At 38.5% G+C, this 23,302-nt stretch overlaps 2 protein-coding genes, 1 long non-coding RNA gene and 1 pseudogene across 6 annotated transcripts; 3 read left to right on the top strand and 1 right to left on the bottom strand.

Moving 5' to 3' along the window:
- Positions 1–2,838: 2,838 nt before the first annotated feature.
- On the bottom strand, positions 2,839–5,016 carry LOC121051878. Of its 4 annotated transcripts, none has more exons than XR_005807321.1 (5): positions 4,792–4,823; positions 4,113–4,188; positions 3,634–4,004; positions 3,130–3,542; positions 2,839–2,979 (listed from the first exon to the last, which is right to left on the bottom strand). It is a non-coding gene; the product is annotated as an uncharacterized LOC121051878 (long non-coding RNA). The 4 variants fall into 4 exon arrangements; XR_005807322.1 differs by having other exon boundaries at positions 2,882–3,367; positions 3,492–3,542; XR_005807320.1 differs by lacking the exon at positions 4,792–4,823 and adding an exon at positions 4,861–5,016 and having other exon boundaries at positions 2,882–3,542.
- Positions 5,017–5,269: 253 nt separating this feature from the next.
- On the top strand, positions 5,270–7,024 carry LOC112185511 (AAA-ATPase At2g18193). The gene is made up of 2 exons (XM_024323766.2): positions 5,270–6,339; positions 6,544–7,024. The coding sequence occupies exons 1-2, from the start codon at positions 5,278–5,280 to the stop codon at positions 6,985–6,987; spliced, it is 1,506 nt and encodes a 501-aa protein (XP_024179534.2). The 5' UTR covers positions 5,270–5,277; the 3' UTR covers positions 6,988–7,024.
- A 4,049-nt stretch (positions 7,025–11,073) lies between these two features.
- LOC112190742 lies at positions 11,074–12,311 on the top strand (annotated as a pseudogene).
- Positions 12,312–20,616: 8,305 nt separating this feature from the next.
- Positions 20,617–22,363, top strand: LOC112183697 (AAA-ATPase At2g18193). Its single transcript, XM_040513255.1, has 3 exons — positions 20,617–21,227; positions 21,306–21,693; positions 21,905–22,363. The coding sequence occupies exons 1-3, from the start codon at positions 20,617–20,619 to the stop codon at positions 22,361–22,363; spliced, it is 1,458 nt and encodes a 485-aa protein (XP_040369189.1).
- Positions 22,364–23,302: the final 939 nt, after the last annotated feature.

Below are 23,302 nucleotides of genomic sequence, written 5' to 3'. Positions count from 1 at the left end.
CATCGTTACCTGCAAGAGCTATGGATGCAGCGAAACTTGTAGTGACGTCGTCGATGCCAGCCATGATCGAAAGAAGGGACTCGGGTTGCGGCAGCGGTGCCTTAACGGTTTTGCTAGTATTCAACTGTTCACTTGATATGTGATAATTTATGTCCATTATGTTTGTTAAATGTTATAATAGGAAACTAAAAAAGTTGGTTCAAACAAAGTTGATATAAAAAAAGCGTTCATTCAACGATATATTGTTTCGCCCTAGGTCTAGGAGATGCATTTTGTATGCATGATATGTACAAACCATTAATTTATCAAAAAATAGTTCGTCTAATATATTTTACATTAACAGTTTTTAAAAACCTGTTCCGGCGCCACGATTTGATGATGTGTGCCGTCGAGAACTTTCAGCTATAGATGCAACAGAAGCTTTCATTATAGCTTGCAGCATGACATAAATTTGCTAAGCTATGATCACCTTCTAAGAGCCTTCTTTTTATTTTTTTTGTCGTCCTCAATGTAGTATTCTTCTTAAAAAAAGCAATCAAGAAGAACAGACCAGTACTCTTAACCAATAGGTTTTGAAATCAAGGCTCTCAATTAAACAGAGACCACAAAACTAATAGTTTATTTTTTGTTTTTTGTTTTTATTGTAAATCCACTTTCTTAGATATGAATTGAACAAAGACATGCATCTTTGATGTCTACCTGGCTACAATTCATCGAACTAACCAAAAAGCAATAGGAGTAAATGCTAGTACTTACCAAGAAAGCAAAATGCAGCAATCCAAAACTTAAGAGGGTTTAATGAAACATGCAAGCAAAATCAATGTGATTAGAAAATTTAGCTTGTTAGTAGCACCTTAGAAAAGAAATAGTTTTTAAGCAATTGTCTCTACAGCATTCACTTCTCGACTGCTTCCATTGAGCAACTCCAACAGATTCCCTATATTTTGATTTTTCTCTACTTTAGGGAAAAATGAGCCTCTTTTGCTCCAACAGATTCTCTATAACTATCTCTATTTTAGGGAAAGTGAGGAGAGAGAAAACCAAATTCCCTATATTTACAGCAAACTCCAAAATTTTAAAGAAGAATATGGAGATTTTATAGATTACTGTAAACTAGAAAATCTGTTGGAGTTTGAGAAGAAAAATAGGCTAAAGGTTTGACTTTTGCTTCTATATAATACAAAAATTATAGGGAAGCTGTTGGAGTTGCTCTTTATATTAGCTTTTAAAATGTCATTGTAAATAGTAAAACCTGACCATTTAATAAACTTCATAATGTATAATCATATTTGTAGAGCAAGAGAATTTGGTCATACAGGAAGACACACAGTGCATGGGTCTACTATGATCTGATGGTCTAATAGTTTGGTTTGAGATTAGAGCATATGCAGCGGATGGATGAAGCACACAGTGAACAAACTAAAATACACTAAATAGCTTTTAGGCTTTATAGGTGGAAACCCAAAAGTAATGAACTATCTGCATTGATGAACAGTGTCACTTTTACAACCTAAATCTTAGTTTAGCTTTTAGATTTTAGCCTCCAAAGGTGCAGATTTCACTTGCTCTGCAAATATGATTACCAATTTTGGGAACCTAACACCTAAGAGTAATAACATTAATTATCCTTGCATACTCCAAATCATCCACAATTCCAAACATGTAAGATATAATTCCCAAGCATTTAAATCAATTTAGCAAAGATATTGATCAGCAGTTCAGCACTAAAAAAAAAAAAGAATGTTCGCTAAATGCTTTGCATACTCGTGCACCAAAACTGTGTCATATTTTTCATCATCAAGGTCAACATTCTCATTAAAAAATAATAATAATAAATTAATTAATTAATTAAACAAATTTTCCAACTCTATCTTCAGTTAAATATCCATAAAATGATTTCTCAAACAAAAACAAAAAAATCCATAAAATGAAGTCATTCAATGAGGATTATTGTTTGGAAGGAAACTATGATTAGGAATATGAATATATCATCGTCACAGAACTGGGAATCATATGAAAATAGCAGAGAAGCTTACCTAAGCTCTAACTAAGTTATGACCAGAAATTTTGATTGAAAGAAATGCGCTAAAGCCTTGGTAAGTATTTGATGATAAAATTCTGTGGGAATTAAACACGCATTCAGATTGGCTTTAAGGAAAGATTGAAGCATAATAATGTCAATGCAAAATAGGATTACAAAATCAGACATAGAAGCAATTAAGAGCAGTTTACTGAAAAGGAATGGCTTTTAACAGTTGAACAATGCTGTTATGTTTTTTTTACAAACCCAGTCTCTGAAACTATGTTTCATTAAAGCTAATAGAACTCCTTATAACTAATAAATTTAGAAGGGCAGCAATTAAGATATAACCTATGAAATTTTAATTTTAGAAGGCGAATATAAAAAGTAGAACTCTGACAAAAAAATTTGTTTGCTAATAGGCTTGGCATTCAAGCAATTCAGAAGGAAAGAAGTTCTAGTTTTTAATTTCAAACCAAAAGCAGAAAAGGGCAGGGATAGCTATGAAAGAAATGACTAAAGATGCACAATATGAAATTAAAAACTCGGAGGTATTAAAATCCAGTCTATTTTTCCCAAGCTTCAGAGTGTCTTCATGATTTTTTTGGCGATTAGTGTCTTCATGATTTTTTTACACAGAAGAAAGGCAATTGGCATGAACAGAGACAAAATCAAAACCAATCTAACTCTTAAGAGAATAATGTTATCAAAGATAAACAATACATGCAGATGCATACAAATATCAAATGTGATTGATTCAGACTGAGATAATTATTGAAAAAAAGAAGAAAAAAAAATTAAAGCTTTTTTGGGAGGTGAAAATCCAATGTGAACGAAAATCCAATGTGAACATGGTAAATTTCCTGCAAGTCTTTTTTATAAGCTGTTACTGGTTCTCCAGGATCCAAGTTCATGATCTGTTAGGCCATCAAATTGAAAGTGAACAGCAATCACTTCATCTGTAAAAATTGATTGACGTGTTACATTTAGGAAAAATTGTATGCATAGGATAGCCATGATCCCTGTTTAGAGGCTTTAGCATAAGAAAATCAGAAGAAATCTGATCTAATAATTGAAAACCATGTAACGCAAAGCTGTTCATAATTTACCTCTCCATTCATTTCATACGCAAGTAAGACCTCATCTGAATTTGTTGCTTGAATTAATGAAATTGATGACTTAATAAGGTCCCCCTTGAAATCATCAGATTTTGAATCTATTGATGCAAGTGTGGGTTAATGAGCTTTGGGAGAGTGTTAGGTTCCTGTCATCCTTATGGGCTTCCGTTTCTTTAAAATTCAAAAAGTACACCCACTCTTCTATCGTACAAAGTAACAGATATTTGACCTAAAAAAATGCATATCAGTCTCTCTTAATTGCAAAGAAAAACTCAGAAACTGGATGAGGTATATGTGGCAAAATAGTAAACATATAATGTAAGACTTTAGTTTCTGCACATGAAGGCATTTACCTCTGCGGATCTCTCCAGAGATTCAAGCTGCTCTGAAAGTCCTTTTGCAGCCTGAAATCACCAACAAACGGCAAACCAATCAATATCTTTCTTCTGAATATGGAAAATATTCATTATATAGCCTTACAATTAAAGAACTCACATTGGAAATCTCAGCAGCATTAAGATTTTCATTCTCCACTATTGAAGCTCTTGGTGAAGACCCTTCCTCCGACCTTTCTGAGACCGGAGAAGGGGGCTGAGGTGGAGAAACATACACCACTCTGAATTTGCACTCCTCAACCACATGTCCTGCCTCTTCATTGAACTAAACACAATCCTAATCCCCCAAATGAATAGCATTCGACATAAAGAACCCACACACATCAGAATCCACAACATTGTGGAATGTAAGTACCACTTCTAGAGTAATCTCCTTTGGAGTTGCACCATCATTGGTTTTTACACTCTGAAGGAGAAACTTGTCCTTGCATTGCATGTCTGGAGCAGTCTCTTTCTGTGCTTGCACTGTAACTAAATCACAACATACAATTTTTAACATTAATCTTTGTAAGGTAACAAATTCACATATATATACAACAAACATGACCAGTACAACACAAACGAAAGAGAAAAAGCAACCTGTACAGAAACTATATTCGAGCAATATTTCTTGCACTTGTGTCAGCAACCTGTCCTCTCAAACTCTTGGTCTTTCCTGGTTCATACCAATAAACAAACAAAACAACAATAATTAGAAGCAAGGCAAACCTGACAGTAACAACAATTATCATTACCATACATAGATGAGTTAAATTTAACTGCACAAAGTATTCAGTAAAAATGAAGAGTCAGAATCCCAGCACAAAGTTAATTTGATAGCACAAACTATCTACACATCACAATATCATTTGCATACATAGATTGAGTTAAATTTGATCCTAAACTCATCCCTTTACCCAGATTCCAAATTGCTAAACAATAAAACTAGAGCCTGAAACTCTCTTAATCAATTACCCAGATTCCATATTCAAAGACAAACAAAAACCCCCAAAACAACGAAAACGACAACTAACAAAAACCATAGCAAAAGAAAAGTTGGAATCCTGCACTCCTCACTCTCCCGAAACCCACCACCAACACAACAGACTGAAGATTATCGAAGCCAAACACTGTTACTTGTCTTTCTATCAAAACACCACAATCCCGTCCCGTGTATGACATAAAACAAAAAGATCAATCAAAGCAGAAACTGGAAAAAAAATTCCAAACATCTTAAAAGAATCTAGAAAACGAACTCATCAAAACAAAATCTACAAACCATCGATCGATCGATAAGCTATTTCTCTCTCCCTCTATCTCTTTGTATAAAGCAAAAAAAATCACACACCCGATCTCTCTATCTCTCTGGATCGCTCTCTATGACACCCGATCTCTCTCGATCGATCGATTTCTGTATCCGTAGATTTAGTCTCTCTGAATCGTCTTGCACCAGACGACTTCTGCTTAGAGAATGTTAGGATCCAAGCAATGGCATGACATTGCGAAATGAAACAAAGAGAAATTTGTTTCCTTGGAATATTCAACTTTGGCCCTGAACGGTATTGCACCGATTCCCTACATATGGATTTGGAAATAAAATCCTACATGGATTTGGAAACAAAATCCAATTACTTGAAGGCCAAGAAATAAAGAAAAACCACCCCAATTCTATATATATAAGAACCAATAAGAAATCATCAGAAACATCGCCCTTTTCTTTTAAGCAAAGGCTCACTTGAAACATAGAAAAGCTATGGGAATTAAGATGACTTCTCCAAATTTGCAAGATTTGATGCCCACAGCAATGTCTTCCTTTTTCTCGGCCTATGCCCCCTTCGCTGGTTACATGTTTATGCTCCAATCCTTGAACACCAATTTCATACCTTACCAGGTCAAATCATACATATACAAATACTTCAAATCAAGCATCAACTACCTCCTGGACCCTCAAGCTAATCACCTAACTCTCCTCGTCGACTGTTCTAGCCATCGCAACTACTCCTCCGGAATCTCAATGGCTCAGCGCAACCAACTCTATGATGCCGCTGAGGTCTATCTCGCCACCAAGATCAGTCCGAAAACCCAAGTTTTTCGAATCACCAAAACATCTAAACAAAAGACCCCTAAACTTGCCGTTACCACCACCCAAGAAATCACCGACACTTTCCAAAACATTAAAGTAAAGTGGCACATGATCTTCCGTTCCAATGATGACCATCACTACAGTAGTGACCAGAATGCCCGCATTGAGTTAACATTCCCTAGGAAACACAAAGATAAGGTGTTGGACTCGTACATCCCCTATGTGTTGGCTCAGGCCGAGGCTATTGAAGATGCAGAAAAGACTCTGAAGCTTTATAGTTATGACGTTAAACGTTCCATCCACTACAACCCTACTCGTGGTAGTGATGACGAGGGCTACGGACCTTCTTCGGGCAATTGGAGTTGCGTAGATCTTGAGCACCCAGCTACTTTCGAGACAATAGCCATGGAGCCGGAGCTGAAGAGGATGATCATAGAGGATTTGGACAAGTTCGTGAAGAGGAGGGAGTTCTACAAGAGAGTTGGCAAGGCTTGGAAGAGAGGCTACTTGTTGTTTGGTCCACCCGGTACTGGAAAATCCAGCTTGGTTGCGGCCATGGCTAATCATCTCCATTTTAACATTTATGACTTGGAACTTACCAGTATTTCCAGCAATGATGAGTTGAGGAAGGCCTTGATGTCTACTACAAATCGTTCTATTGTGGTGTTTGAGGATATTGATTGCAGCAAGGGATCCGTAAACCGGAAATCAGCAGAGAAGAAGTTTATGGTTTCCGAAGCCAAGGTCAGTACAGTTTTTTTTGTTTTGTTTTGTTTTTAGAGATGAATAGTTCGAATTATGAAACTACAATGCAGACTGTATGCAAATAAGAGTAGTTTGCATATGAGTATTTATATTGTATTTGTATATTATGTATAGTTATATTTCATGTTGTTGTATTTTGTTGATAGGCATTTAGAATCTGACATGGTGTTACGATAATTGCAGTTTACACTCTCGGGTCTACTGAATGTCGTCGATGGTCTGTGGTCAAGTTGCGGTGATGAGAGGATTATTGTGTTCACCACCAACCACAAGGAACGGCTAGACCCCGCATTGCTGCGGCCTGGTCGAATGGATATGCACATTCATATGTCGTATTGCACCCCTAGAGGGTTTAAGACCTTAGCCTTAAACTACCTTGGCATTCAGGACACCAGCGAACATCACCTGTGTCAAGAAATTGAAGGGTTGATGGAGAGCACAAACATCACCACCGCAGAGGTTTGTGAGGAGCTTATGAGGGGTGGGGGTGATACTGATGATGCTGATGTTGCTCTTGAAGGACTTGTCACTTGTCTGAAGCGTAAGAGGCTCGAGACCAACAAGGCAGAAGAAGAAGAGGTTGGGAAAGCAAAGAGGCAGAAACAGATTAATGCATCTGAAAACTGAAATTTCCAAAAATTAGTAGATTTGATAGCATAAGATATAAATTAATCGAGTTGTGAATCCTGAGAATTGATAATGCTCTTGATTACGTACGTACCTTGTATATTTTTTATTCAATCTCAAGCTTCAGTCGCTAGATTAGAACATTGATAAGTTGAGATTCTTATTTTTATTTTTTTGGTTACAATTGAGATTCTTATTTTAAGTCTTAATATCTTCACTAAGTTCTGAAACTCTATTTAAATGAGACTTAATTTGTTTTTCATAAGTCATAACTGAGAACCAACTTGAACTCTTCAAACAAACGAAGATGCCAGTCTCAAAAGTACATAAACAAAAACAAATATTCAAACCAAACTTCATAATTAACACAATTATTATCAATAGAATTTTGTATCATTGTCGACCACTATCAATAAAATTTGGCAAAAATAAGATGAACCTAAATCAAGTTAAATCTAAGTACAGCTGAAACTTCATCTTGGTCCGTTCCGTGCGAACAAGCTCTTCCCTAGGGTCCAGCTCCGGCGTTACATCCGGAGCCCTCTCTCCTCTCACCGAACCCTAGTCATTAATGAGTAGTAGCCTGACACTCAACGAAGTCTACAAAGCGGCGGAAGTCTACCTCTGAAGCAAGATTAGCACTCATTCTTTGGAAAAGGATTGATATGTCACTGACAACTTCGAAAACATCAAAGATCAAGTGGCGTTATACGTGCATGGAGTCATCCAGCTGAAGCAACAACTACACCAAATCGTTTTATAATCAAAAGCGACATCAGTTTGACACTTTGAGCTAACATTCCCCAAGAAAGACAAGGCATTGCTGTTGGTTTTCTTGTTGTCGCTTTTTAACTTACTGTTGGTTTTCTTCTTGTTTCTTTTTCACGGCATTGCTGTGAACAGAAAATTTTGCAATCTTGATCAGTTTTTAGTGCACAGAAACTAAAATAAGTGCACATTGGACTAGTCAATACTCAACGTCAACCTTGGTAACAAATACCAGTATGAACTAGAATAGTACACGTAGAAAACGTTAGATCAAGATGTCAAGGTCATGCCTTGACATGAACTAGCAACTTTCTTTTGATTAAATAAAATTCACTAAAAGCAGAAGAAATTGTTACAAATAGTTGAAAAATACAATCCGCAACAATTAACGACTACTTCTTAAAAAAAGTTAGACCAGCCCTGAACATAACCGATTCTTACCAATAAAACAATAATCTAGCTATCCTGAACTAGCTAGCAACTAAAAACTAGCAATCGTCTTTTTTACCATTTTGAGAAATGCAAGGGAGAGTAGCAATTTATGAAGCAGCATTATTGTTCATCAATTCAAAAGAATCTACCATGTCTCTGAAGCCAGGTACGGCTTATTGAGTGAAGATTGTTGAAGACCGTTCCGTAGATTCTGAAAACCAAAGCAAGGAGTATTGCAAAGATCGAAGAAATGAGAGCTTACAGCCAAAAATTACGATGTCTTCTCTACCATTAAGAGAAACACGAAGAGAGAGTACTGGTAGCTATTCATCCCTCAGTTCTCCAATTGTTAATTATTTTATTATAATCAAAAAGTAAACTGAGCTATATGGATTAGGAATAAAACTAGGGGTAGGCGCGGTTCGGTGCGGGCCAAAACCGCAACCAAACCGCTTCATTCGGTTGTGCTATATTTAAAACCGCAACCGCATTTTAAAAACCTACACCGCTTACTTCGGTTACACCGTTTTGCGGTGTGGTGCGGATCGGTTTTGGTTGTGTTCGACTTTCTATTTTTTCGCATATTGTCGACCAAAGTCGACAAATTTAGCTGTCCTCAAATGAGTAACCATTAATATCAAAATATCAACAAAATAAACCACTATAATCTGTTTAGTAAATTAAGTAAAGAACATTTCAAATAACCTATTCATGACATCAACATCTCAAGTTCTCAACTAGACAAATAACATTAACACTGTCAAACCTGCATATCAACTATCAAACATTCAAACATCAACAATTTGCTCCAACTGTTCAACATTTCAAACCAAAAAGCAATTTCCAAAACTAAATCAACACTACAAAAAACAACCTGTTTCCAAACCAAATAGCTAACATGCAGCACAAACATAAATTATGCAGTAAATCAAAGTTCCAACAGCAATAAATCAAAGTTCCAGTAGCACAAACATCAAGTTCAAACTTCGAAGTACCAAACATAAATTTAAAGTTATTACAAACCATAATTAAACAACATAAAGGCAGTAACATCAAGTTCCAAGTACAAACAGATGTTATAGTTATTAGTTGTTACAAACTAAAGTTAAAGCAGTTCATGCTTCAATGAAACCGGAAGGGAACAAAAAAAAAAACAGAAAGTTGGGTCACGGAGAACTTGCTCCAGCAGCGCAACAATTTATTTCAAAAGCTTGTTCCATTAGTCCGATTTCTAGCAGCAGCTACAACCTACTTCATCCATTAATACCATTATCAAACACTGAAAGTTTCAGTCTTTATCAATCATTATCACACACTCATTGTCAAAATCGAAGAAGCAAAACCAAGTACAGGAAAACAAATTGAAACCAAAAGCAGTCGAACCAAAATCAAAAGCATTTCTGAAACAAGTACAAGAAAACAAACTGAAACCAAAAGCAATTGAACCAAAATCAAAAGCATTTCTCAAACAAAGAAACTGATGCTCTATTGAATTTGTCAAACTGATGCTCTCATGGTCAAAATCGAAGAAGCAAGGGAGTTCCACCTACCGAAAGCCCAAAACAGAAACAGAAATTCAAAATCTAAGCAAGCAAGTCTCCCTACCGAGGCCATCCAGAGACGAGATCAGACGACATCCTCGGCGGCGTTAGTGGGCGTCCTCGGTCGGAGATAGACGGCGTCCTCTGTCGGAGATCGACGGCGTCCTCGTTCGGCATTCAACGACGTTCAACGTTCTGAGAACTGAGAAAGTGAGAAGTGAAAAACTGAAGAAGAAGAAGAAAAAGAGCGGCTGTTGAGAGAGAGAGAGTGGTCAAGGTCTAGAGAGATGTGTTAGACTCGAAATGGGGCACACTAAGTCAGCTAGGGTTAGAGAATAGAGAGAGTAATCTAGTGCATAAGAGAGTATGTGTAACCTGTTTTGCACCAATAACAAATCGACAACCATTTAAAAATAATATTAATTTAAATAAAATAATATTTATTTTATTAAATATTAAATATTCGGGCAGTTCGGTTTTTTCCGGTCGGTTCACAAGGTAAATCCGGTCCGGTGCGGTCAAGTCAATTTTTCCCCCCTGTTTCATCCGGTTCGGTCCCCGAGCCGCATTTTCGGGCCAGTTCGGCCTGTTTTTGGCCTCCGGTTCGGTTTCTGCCCGGCCCTAAATAAAACCCAATTACTTGAAGGCCAAGAAAACCCTATGGCAACAAGACGGACATCACCATCGTGTATATATATAATTCAGGAATTAGACCCAAGACCAAATAGAAAAAGTTCAATCATTTTAATTTGTTTGAGAGGGGAAAGGGGAGGTAATATCTATGCTTAAATAGTAATCCGTTGACTATAAATCTCAATGACCAAAAGTTGGAGGCATCAGTACCCTTTTCTTTAAGCAAGCTCTCTATTCGGAAACACTTCAGAAAATTAGAGAAATTAAGATGGAGGGGCAATATTGTGATGACCACAGCAATTTCAATTTCAAAGGTATGATGCCCACAGCTATATCCTCCTTTTTCTCGGCCTATGCCCCCTTTGCTGGTTACATGTTTATGCTCAAATCCATGAACACCAATTTCCTCCCTTACGAGTTTAAATAATCATACATATACTCATACCTACAATCAAGCCTCAGCTACCTCCTGGACCCTCTAGCCAATCACATAACTCTCCTCATCGACAACTCTAGGGATCACTACTCGGACGAAATTTCGCAACGCAACATAGTCTATGATGCTGCTGAGGTCTATCTTGCCACCAAGATCAACCCGAAAACCCAAATCTTTCGAATCAGCAAAGCACGGAAACAAAAGGTCCCCATCATTGTTGTTACCACCACCTAAGAAATCGCCGACACTTTCGAAAACATTAAAGTAAAGTGGCGCATGATCTTCCCTGAAGAAAAAGACCGTCACAGTCACTACAGTAGGCTCAATAAGAGCCGCTTTGAGCTAACATTCCACAAGAAACACAAAGACAAAGTTATAAACTCGTACATCCCCTATGTATTGGCTCGGGCCGAGGCTATCAAAGATGCAGAAAAGACTCTAAAGCTTTATAGTTACAATAGTAAACGTTCCTCGGCCCATTACTTTAAACCTTCTGGTGGACGCTCTCAAGGTAGTGATGACGATGATGACTTTGCACCTTCTTCAGGCAATTGGAGTTGCGCGGATAATGAGCACCCAGCTACTTTCGAGACAATAGCAATGGAGCCGGAGCTGAAGAGAATTATCATAGATGATTTGGACAAGTTCGTGAAGAGGAGGGAGTTCTACAAGAGAGTTGGCAAGGCTTGGAAGAGAGGCTACTTGTTGTTTGGTCCACCCGGCACTGGAAAATCCAGCTTGGTAGCGGGCTAGCGGCCATGGCTAATCATCTCCGTTTTGATATTTATGATTTGGAACTCACTAGCATTTCCAGCAACGATGAATTGAGGAAGGCCTTGATGTCTACTACGAATCGTTCTATTGTGGTGTTTGAGGATATTGATTGCAGCAAGGAATCCGTAAACCGGGAATCAGCAGAGAGCAAGAACTTTATGGTTTCCAAAGCCGAATCCAAGGTCAGTACATTTTTTTTGTTTTTGTTTTGTTTGTTTTGTTTTAGAGATGATCGAATGGTTCAGATTATGAAACTGCAGAATGTAAGTAAATAAGACTAATTTGCATGAGTGTTTTCAAAAAAGTTGTTGCATATTATGTATAGTTATATTCATTGTATTTCGTTTATAGGCATTTGAGAATCTGACATGGTGTTATGATAATTCCAGTTTACACTCTCGGGTCTGCTGAATGTCGTTGATGGTCTGTGGTCAAGTTGCGGTGATGAGAGAATTATTGTCTTCACCACCAACCACAAGGAGCGGCTAGAACCTGCATTGTTGAGGCCTGGTCGAATGGATGTACGCATTCACATGTCGTATTGCACCCCAAGAGGGTTCAAGACCTTAGCCTCGAACTACCTCGGCATTTAGGACACCAGCGAACATCGCCTGTGTGGAGAAATTGAAGCATTGATGGAGAACACAAACATCACCCCTGCAGAGGTTTGTGAGGAGCTTATGAGGGGTGATGGTGATGATGCTGATGCTGCTTTTGAAGGACTTGTCAATTGCCTCTAGTGTAAGAGGAGTAGAAAAGAATACTTCAATTTAGGTTTAATTCGATGATTCAATTCATCTCACAATGGGGATATATATATACAAATACAAAGGAGTAGTCTAACTCTAATAGGAAGCAATCTTTCCATAATTACAGGATTATTCTAATTAAATAAAATACTAATTACATACAGATTTACAGCGATTCTACACTCCCCCTCAAGTTGGTGCATAGATGTCTATCATGCCCAACTTGTCAGCCGAGCTGTCAAATACCTTCATGGACACTCCTTTAGTAAGAACATCAGCTAATTGCTCCTCTGAGTTTACAAACGGAAAGCGAATAACCTTTCTATCAAGATTTTCTTTAATAAAATGACGGTCAACCTCCACATGCTTTGTTCTATCATGCTGAACTGGATTATGTGCAATCTCAATGCCAGCTGTATTATCACAATGCAAATCCATAGGCTTTTTAAGCTTGTAACCCAGGTCCTTCAAGACATTACGAATCCACAATATTTCACATACTCCATGTGCCATACCTCGGAACTCAGCTTCTGCACTTGATCTGGCAACGACTTTTTGCTTTTTGCTACGCCAAGTGACAAGGTTCCCTCCAACAAAAGTGAAGTACCCAGATGTAGAACGTCTGTCTGTTTTATCACCAGCCCAATCTGCATCTGTGTACCCAACAACTTCCAATTCATCTTTTTTCTGAAACAGTAACCCTTTACCTGGCGCCCTCTTCAAGTACCTCAAAATACGAAAGACTGCATCGATATGCTCTTCACTAGGACAATGCATAAATTGACTAACAACACTCACAGCATAAGCAATATCAGGTCTAGTATGTAAAAGATAAATCAACCTTCCTACAAGACGTTGATACCTCCCTTTATCAGTTGGCACTTGATCAGGATAGATAGCAAGTCCGTGATTCATCTCAATGGGTGCACTACAAGAAATCATGTAATCAGCGAGGAAAGTATTTGCGAGAATCGATAATTCCTCGCTCAAAGTTACAATTTGCGAGGAATAAATAGTCGTCACTTAGTTAAAAATCAGCGAGGAAAAATTCCTCACAAATTCTCATAGTTTGCGAGGAAGTTTATAATTCTTTGGTTATGAAGAGGTAGAAAATGGCGCTAGAATTATACCAAAAAATACTTGCAAATAATTTTAAAATTTGTCCCAATCCATTGGGCGGGACAAGATGGCGCTAATTTTTTTTGGTGAGAAGATGGCGCCTAAAATATAGAATCCTAAAAACACATTAAAGTACCTACTAATATATATGAATGTATATGAACCATGTTGGCAACTCTTCTCCCAGCTTTTGCCAAAAAAAAAGAAAAAAAAACTCTTCTCCGGGCTCCTCTTCTCCGCCTCCCTCTCTCTTATCTCTTCCACGGCTCTACCCACCTCCACCCACTGCTCTCGCCCAAGATCTCCAAGCTTTATTTCGACAGAAAATTTGAACCTCTTGTATTGATTTAAAGGAGGACAGAGAAACTAGATCTGTGTTTCTCTCTCTCCTCCGACACCCACTTCCGGTCACCACCATGACTCACCTCCACCACCACGGACTTCACCGACCTCTGACGAGTTCAACGCAGCCTCCTTGACATCTGGCAGCAATCCACGCGCCGGCGCCGGCTAGGCCAAGATCTGATTTGGGCACCCATAGCGCCCTCCCATCGTCTCCGCCTCCCTCCCTGACCTCAAATCCACCGTCCATTTCCTCACCTCCATGGGCTTCTCTACCCCTGAATTCCGCCGCCTCGTTCGCATGTGCCCCGAAATCCATCCCCCCCCCCCCCCCCCCCCGGGTTCTCCGATCTCAAGCGTGTCATAAACCGACGACCCGGATTGCTCGCCTCCAGCGTTAAGCACCGCATATACTGGAAGTATCAAATTTTAATTAAGGTTGTGAAGATATTGGACATTGCTATTTTAATTAAATGTGTTGAATATTGGCTTGTTTTGAATTCAATCGATTTATTGTGGTTTGTGGTTTTGAATTTGCAGGATAGTTTTGTAAGAATAAAGCGACAATATAGCAGGAGGTGGTTTTCTTGTGGGATAAAGTTTGTATTATTATGCTTTGTGGGTATCAGATTTCTCTGAACGTTCATTGAACAACTCCAGAGGATTCTACATTTGTTGAACGGAATTGGATTTTGATGCCCAGATTCAGAACTCAAATGTGGTGTGTAAAGAATCCAACTTTTTTTTTTTTTGGTTGGTTACAAGTCAATGTTATTGGATCTGAAATATGGAGGGTTATGCCAATATAAATAGATGGACATGAATCTTGATAGAGCTTGTTAATGCTTTGCTTTTGTTAAACTGTTTGGTTTGTTGCATAAAGTTTGGTGTTCATTTTAGTTACAGAAATGTGGTTTATTTACAGACAAGGTTGATTGCCTTGTGAGTACAACTATTTACTTCTTGCTGCCAGCTAGGAATGTTGCAAGCCTTCATTGCATACCGTGTGCAGAAACATGGCATTTATACTTGGGAGAACCTCTTATGGTACGCTCTAATTATGGCTTATAACTGAAATATTGAAATTTGAAGTAGCTGCATTCATTGGCTATAACCCCTTTACCACACCGACATAGCTAGGAGATGATTGTATTACTTGAGGGATTATGGTACACATATATGATTGAGATTTGTAAGTATAGACAATTGGGGCAATGTATGCATAAACAAATGTACAATGGAGCTTTGCCAATATTGTTAGAAAGCCTGAAAATCAAGGATAACAGCTTTGCTTGCAGAGCCAAAATGCAGTTGTGTATTTTAAGCTGCAATACTTAATATGGATTTGGCATTGGAAATTTGAATTAGAGACAAATAGCATTGGAAATTTTATACTTACTAATGAAATAAATTTTTTGGATGTTTATTGGCTATATAGTCATCTCCTTTCATTTTGCTATAGGAGACAACGAAGAAGAGGATGATATGTTAGGGCAAAGCTCAAGAGGCATCACAGAGTACTCCTCGAGTCATACAAGTAACTTTGAATGACAAGCTTTGTACGAGGATTAATGATATAGAAGGCATCGATACCTTGATTTTCATGGATCACCACTTGGGAAGTATCTTTTGTACATGTAATTAAGCAACTAAATATCTTCCAAGATATTTTTGTTTTTGCAATTAAGGAACTATGTATGTATATTATAACTAAGCTTTATTTAATACAAGTCCAAAAGTGTTATTGATCAATTGTTTAGTTGTCTTATATCAGTGGTTTATTTTCAAACAAGTGAAATAAAAGTTGACTAAAAGAAAAAAAACAAAAGATTTGTGAAATGAGCAACAATGGCCTCACATATTCTTAAATGTGAGGATACAAGGGCTTCATAAATATTAGTTTGAGAGGAATATACATTCCTTATAATTTTTAATTTGCAAGGAATATGCATTCCTCACAATTTTTAATTTGCAAGGAATATGCATTCCTCGCAATTTTTCATTTGTGAGGAAACCACAAGTCCTCGCATATAGTAATCCGTGAGGGGGTATAAGTGAGGAAAATTTGCGATGACTCAATTTCCTCACTGATGATTATCAGTGAGGAATTTAGACTTTTTGTGAGGAATTTCATTCGTCACATTTTCCGTTTTCTCTTGTAGTGGTGTCTCGATGGGTCAGCAGTCCAGCATCCCCGTTTCAGCAAGTAAATCCAGAACATATTTCCTCTGTGAAAGTGAAATCCCCTTCTTAGACCTTGCAACTTCAATACCCCAAAAATACTTTAGTTGTCCTAGATCCTTCATTTCAAACTCCTTTGACAAATACTTTTGCAATTCATTTATCTCCTTCAGATCATCTCCTGTAACAATCATGTCATCAACATACACAATAAGAGCTGTAATCTTACCATTCTTGCGCTTGATGAACAAGGTATGGTCAAAATTGCTCTGTCTATATCCAAAGGTTTTCATGGACTTTGAAAATCTTCCAAACCAAGCTCTTGGAGATTGCTTTAGGCCATACAAAGACTTCTTCAATTTACACACCTTGCCAACATCACTTGGGTAATTCTTAACACCTGGGGGCATATCCATGTACACTTCTTCCTCCAAATTCCCATTAAGAAACGCATTCTTCACATCAAACTGGTGCAAGGGCCAATCTTTGTTTGCTGCAAGTGAGATTAGAATCCGGACAGTATTAATCTTTGCCACAAGTGCAAAAGTCTCCTCATAATCAATCCCATAGCGTTGTGTATATCCTTTGGCAACCAACCTCGCTTTGTATCTATTAATAGTTCCATCTGCATTAAGCTTCACAGTAAATACCCAACGACATCCTACAGTCTTCTTTCCAACCGGCATAGGTACTAGCTCCCATGTTGCATTTTTCTGAAGAGCTTCCAATTCTTCATTCATCGCCTTGGTCCATTTTGGATTCGTCAATGCATCCTGCACGTTACTAGGAATAGATACAGTAGATAATTGATCAACAACAAGTGCATGTGACCCAGAAATCCTATGGTTAGACATAAAATTAGCTATAGGGTATTTAGCTTTGGCTTTGATATCTGGTTCATATTGTTTCTTAGGAATTCCCTTGGTAACCCTTTGTGATTTCCTAGGTTCGACACTTTCTAACCCAGAAGACTCATTAAAGTTTAGGGGTACCTGAGGTGGATCATTCTGAGTGGGATCTTCAGTTGGTGAGGCAGAAGGGGGAATATCTTGTGTGTGAGCTTCAGATACGTCTTGATTTTGTTTCAAATTATCCAGAAAAGTCGTCTCTTCTGTCTTGGAATTCACAACGCTCTGTTCGGCAGTTTCAGCAGTTGCATTCTCTGTTTCGGAATTCACAACACTCTGTTCGGCAGTCGCATTCCTTGTTTCGGAATTCACAACACTCCGTTCGGCAGTCGCATTTTCTGTTTCGGAATTTACAACACTTTGTTCGGCAGTCGCATTCCTTGTTTCGGAATTTCTACCTTCAAATCGTTCCTCCAAATCTTCCAAGTCTTCAAAGACATCAAAATCAATAATAGAACAAGGATTCCCTTCATAACCTCTCTCCCCCTAAAGGGAAGACTGAGAAGTTCCTCCTGAGTAATATGGCTCTGATTCATGGAATGAGACATCAAGAGATATATGTATAGTGCCAGTAAGAGGATCATAACATCGATAACCCTTCTGGAAGTCAGCATAACCAATAAATATACACTTACGGGCACGGGGATTAAGCTTGCTACGTTGAGGCTTGGGAATATGAACATAAGTTGTGCACCCAAACACCCGGGGCTCCAAATTAGGCATAGAAGAGATGGTCAAAAGTGTATGAAGCTTTTGATGAGGATTCTGAAACTCAATCACCCGGGAAGGAGTACGGTTGATAAGATATGCTGCTGATTTCACTGCTTCGCCCCAATAGGACCAAGGTACATTCATGCCAAACAAGGAAGCACGAACAACTTCCATCAACTACCTGTTCTTCCGTTCTGCTAAACCATTCTGTTGAGGAGTATAAGAATTGGAGGTTTGATGACGAATTCCATGTGACCGGCAAAACTCAATCATAGGGTCATTCACAAACTCTCCACCATTGTCAGATTGAAACACTCTGATGGATTGTTGATACTGAGTTGCCACCATTTTGTGAAATTCGGTAAACATTCCAAATACATCACTCTTATTCTTCAGTAATGACACCCATGTCATGCGAGTGCAATCATCAATAAATGTTACAAAATACCGAGCTCCAGAAAGAGAAGGAATTTTCGCAGGACCCCAGACATCGGAGTGAATCTTCATAAAAAGAACAGGACTTTTATTAAGACTTGGTGAATATGAAATACGGTGACTCTTGGCCAGTTCACAGATGTCACAGTGGAAATCCAAATCACTAACAACTGAAAACAATTAAGGTTGCAGCTTCTTAAGATAACGAAAGGATAGATGACCTAAACGGCGATGCCATAACCATACAGCTTCCTTCGCATTCTCTACCCCGTTGATCTGGTTAGCTTGTCCCAAAAGATACTTCTGTTTCTTTCCAGTCTCTGTCAGATCCAGATAGTATAATTTCCCCCTTCTAACACCATAACCAAGAATCCGTCGAGTCAGAATGTCCTGAAACACACAGAAAGACGGATAGAAGGTCACAATACATGCAAGAGCTAAAATAACTTGACCAACAGACAGGAGATTATAAGCTAGTGATGGAACAACTAAGACAGATTCAAGGGTTAAGGTGTCAGATAAAGCAATAGAACCTTCTCCGGTGACCGGAGTTGGAGTACCATCAGCAGTAGAGACAACGTCTTGAGGGGAAAGTCTAAGGTTTTCCACAAGACTTGGGTCATTGGTCATATGGTCAGATGCACCTGTATCAATTATCCATGTACTATTAAAAGTAACCTTACCCTTCATACCTGACTGCGCTACATTAGCGGAGGCATTGTCTAGGTAAATTTCCTCTTTAGTAGCAACAGCGGCCTTGCCCAGATTCTTTCGCGGTTTCTTGGTGAAGTCCCACCAATCAGGGTAACCAATCACTTCATAGCACCGTTCCTTGCTATTCCCCACAGATAATGCACCTTTTGTTTGCATATGGATTTGGTTTACCTAGAGGACGGTGTGGAGAAGGTCCTGAGAAGCCTGGAGGAGGACCCTGTTTGCGTTGGGCCATAACAGAAAATTTGGTAGTTACCGAATGCCCCATAGCCTGTTTCTCTGATTGCATCATTGAGAAATTCATGATTTTCGCAAGATTGGATTTTCAAGGGTTTCAAGATGGATATGAATGTTTTGGAAAAAAAAAGGTAGGGTGATGGTGGTTTGAAATTCAAGATGGTTTGATTTCAACGGTGGTGGTACGCAGCGGTTTGTGGTATTCTTCGGGATTCAGGGTTCAGGATTCAAAGGATGCAGCGCAAGTTCAAAGGATTGAACCTGCTCTGATACAAAGTAGAAAAGAATACTTCAATTTAGGTTTAATTCGATGATTCAATTCATCTCACAATGGGGATATATATATACAAATACAAAGGAGTAGTCTAACTCTAATAGGAAACAATCTTTCCATAATTACAGGATATTCTAATTAAATAAAATCCTAATTACATACAGATTTACAGCGATTCTACAAGAGGCTCGAGACCAAAAAAAAATAGAGGAAGAAGAAATAGGGAAAGCAAAGAGGCAGAAAACAGATAACAATGCGTCTGAAATTTCCGAGAATTGGTAGAATTGATAGCATAAGATACGGATTGAGTTGGAATTGTTTTTTGGGTACTAGTTTGAGGTGTCTTTGTAAAGCTATTGAATAGGTTGTATTTGTTTTAGTTTTTGTTGAAGCTCAAGCTCGATCAGTTGCTTGACTGGAACACTTTACATTGATAAATAGATATTTATATGTTTAGATCGATCATTGTTTTAATTCCAAAGAGAGAGATTTTTGTTTCAACCTAGGTAACAAATAGTCAAATACCAGTACTTATTCTTGAACTAGAATTATAATTATAATTATACAGGTAGTAATTAATGTTTAGAATTGAAGTGGAGACATAAAGAATCAAGATGTTCAGATCAGAATAAACCGACTTGTACTCCGAAATTGACAGAACATTAGACTTGGAACAATTGAAGTAAAACGATATATAGCCCTGAACTAGCAATTTATGAAGTAGCATTGTTGTTCATTCGAAAGAATCTACCATGTCTCTTAAGGCAGGCACGTCTTCTTGAGTGAAGATTGTTGAAACCGTTCCGTAGATTCCAAAAACCAAGGTAAGGAGTATTGCAAAGATCGAAGAAATAAGAGCACCAAAATCACGGTCTTCTCTACCGTTAAGAGAAACAAGAAGAGAGAGTACTGGTAACTATTCATCCCCCAGTTCTCCAAGTGTTAATTATTTTATTATAGTCAGAAAGTAAACTGCGCCACTGTTGGATCGGTGACCGGACGACTGAACCTCCTAAAACTCACTGATCAAAGAAAACGGTGACAGCTCGGGGCTCAAATGTTAGTTGGGCTCCTGCCGAGGCCTGCCTCGCATAATCAGAGTAACGGTCGATCATAATGTTTCTGGGCAGAGGGACCTGCCTCCCCCCTCCCAAATACTCTTTGCCAAAAAAAAAAAAAAAACCGGTGACAGACTCACTTTAAATAAAGCCCGTAACAGTGGATTCCCTATATGGATTAGGAAATAAAATCCACTTACTTGAACGCCAAGAAAACCCTATGGCAACAAGATCGTCGTATATATTTATGATATATAAGACGCATCACCCTTTTAGCACGTACAGAAGGCTCTCTAAACACTTCAGAAAATTAGAGGATGGAGGAGCAATATTATGATGACCACAGCAATTCCAATTTCAAAGATATAATGCCCACAGCTATATCCTCCTTTTTCTCGGCCTATGCCCCCTTTGCTGGTTACATGTTTATGCTCCAATCCATGAACACCAATTTCCTCCCTTACGAGTTTAACTCATACGTATACTCGTACTTAAAATCAAGCCTCAGCTACCTCTTGGACCCTCAAGCCAATCACATAACGCTCCTCATCGACAACTCTAGCGATGAAGACTACTCGGACGAAATCTATGATTCTGCTGAGGTCTATCTTGCGACCAAGATCAACCCGAAAACCCAAATCTTTCGAATTAGCAAAGCACCAAAACAAAAGGTCCCCATCCTTGGTGTTACCACCAACCAAGAAATCACTGACACTTTCGAAGACATTAACGTGAAGTGGCGGATGATCTTCCCTAAAGAAAACGATGGTTACTACAGTAGCGTCTATAAGAGCCGCATGGAGCTAACATTCCACAGGAAACACAAAGACAAAGTTATAAACTCGTACATCCCCTATGTGTTGGCTCGGGCCAAGGCTATCAAAGATGCAGAAAAGACTCTGAAGCTTTATAGTTACAATAGTAAACGTTCCTCGGTCTTCAAAATTTCTCGTGGACGCTCTCATGGTTCTGATGACGATGATGACTTTGCACCTTCTTCGGGCAAATGGAGTTGCATCGATCTTGAGCACCCGGCTACTTTTGAGACAATGGCAATGGAGCCGGAGCTGAAGAGGATGATCATAGAGGATTTGGACAAGTTTGTGAAGAGGAGGGAGTTCTACAAGAGAGTTGGTAAGGCTTGGAAGAGAGGTTACTTGTTGTATGGTCCACCCGGTACTGGAAAGTCTAGCTTGGTTGCGGCCATGGCTAATCATCTCCATTTTAATATCTATGACTTGGAACTTACTAGTATTTCCAGCAATGATAAGTTGAGGAAGGCCTTGATGTCTACTACAAATCGTTCTATTGTGGTGTTTGAGGATATTGATTGCAGCAAGGGATCCATAAACCGGGAATCAGCAGAGAAGAAGTTTATGGTTTCCGAAGCCAAGGTCAGTACATTTCTTTTGTTTTATGGTTTGTTTTTAGAGATGAGTGATTCGAATTATGAAACTGCAGAATGTATGCAAATAATAATACTTCGCATGAGAGTATTTTCCAAAAAGTTATTGTATATTATGGATAGTTTCATAGTTATATTTTATCTTATTGTAATTCTTTTATAGGCATTAAGAACCTGACATGGTGTTATGATAATTTGAGTTTACACTCTCGGGTCTACTGAATGTCGTCGATGGTCTGTGGTCAAGTTGTGGTGATGAGAGGATTATTGTGTTTACCACCAACCACAAGGAGCGGCTAGACCCTGCATTGTTGAGGCCTGGTCGAATGGACATGCACATTCACATGTCGTATTGCACCCCAAAAGGGTTCAAGACCTTGGCTTCAAACTACCTCGGCATTCAGGACACCAGCGAACATCGCCTGTGTGGAGAAATTGAAGCATTGGTGGAAAGCACTAACATCACCCCTGCAGAGGTTTGTGAGGAGCTTATGAGGGGTGGGGGTGATGGTGATGAAGCCGATGCTGCTCTTGAAGGACTTGTCAATTGTCTCAAGCGTAAGAGGCTCGAGACCAACAAGATAGAGGATGAAGAGGTTGGGAAAGCAAAGAGGCAGAAAACAGATTATAATGCATCTGAAATTTCCGAAAATTGGTAGATTTGATCGCATAACATACAAATTGAGTTGTCTATCCTGAGAGTTGAAAAAACTCTTGATTAGGTAACTACTTTTTTTTTTTGGTTCAATCTGAAGCTTCAGCTAGATTAGAACACTGATAATTTAGTTGAGATTCTTATTTAAGTGTTAGCTAGTATGTTCACTGTTTTTATTGTTTGTCATAACTGAGAACCAAAGTCTAAGCTAACACTTGAACTCTTCAACCAAACAAAAACGCCAATCTCAAAATTATACAAACAAAAACAAATATTCAAACCAAACTAACACAATTATTATCAATAGAATATCATTCTCGACTTTTATCAATAAAATTTGTCAAAAATAAGCTGAACCTAAAATACAGCTGAAACTCGGTTTGCCAAAGGAATGGTTCAAATAATGGGTTTTTAAAGTAATTGAAGATCATTGGGTTAATTGAGTGATTCAGAATTATTTCAATGCAGACCGATTCACACTATGTAATGCTACAATCCATTCTTTCCCCGCTGATCCAGAATTAGAAGGTAAAAAGTAGGGCTGGGATCGGGTCGAGCCCGTGTAAAATTTGATGGGCCCGGGTTGTTATTTTTTTTTGCGGGTCGGGCTCAATTAATGATTTTTTATTTTTGGGACCGAGTTGGGCCCGGACCGATTTTTACGGGCCGGGTTTTCCGGGCTTTCGGGCCTAAAAACCTGATTAGGGGGGAAGAAAAAAATAACAACAGCTCCACTGATAAAAATCATAAAATCATTAAAATGAAACCAAATGAACAACAAAACAAGTTCCAGACTTCCAGTTTTTCACATTCTAACAGTTGAAGTCCAACTGAACAAGATCCACATTCCAACAGAACAAATTCGAGATTCAAATAATCAAATCTTCCAAGTTCCAGATAAACAAGTTCATAATCAAACAGTCCCAACTCCCAAATAAATTTA

Source organism: Rosa chinensis, chromosome 2 (assembly GCF_002994745.2).
Source record: "Rosa chinensis cultivar Old Blush chromosome 2, RchiOBHm-V2, whole genome shotgun sequence".
In the NCBI taxonomy this organism is placed as follows: Eukaryota; Viridiplantae; Streptophyta; class Magnoliopsida; order Rosales; family Rosaceae; genus Rosa; species Rosa chinensis.
Note: the sequence above shows the minus strand (reverse complement) of the source record. Positions and strands in the feature narration are given on the sequence as shown.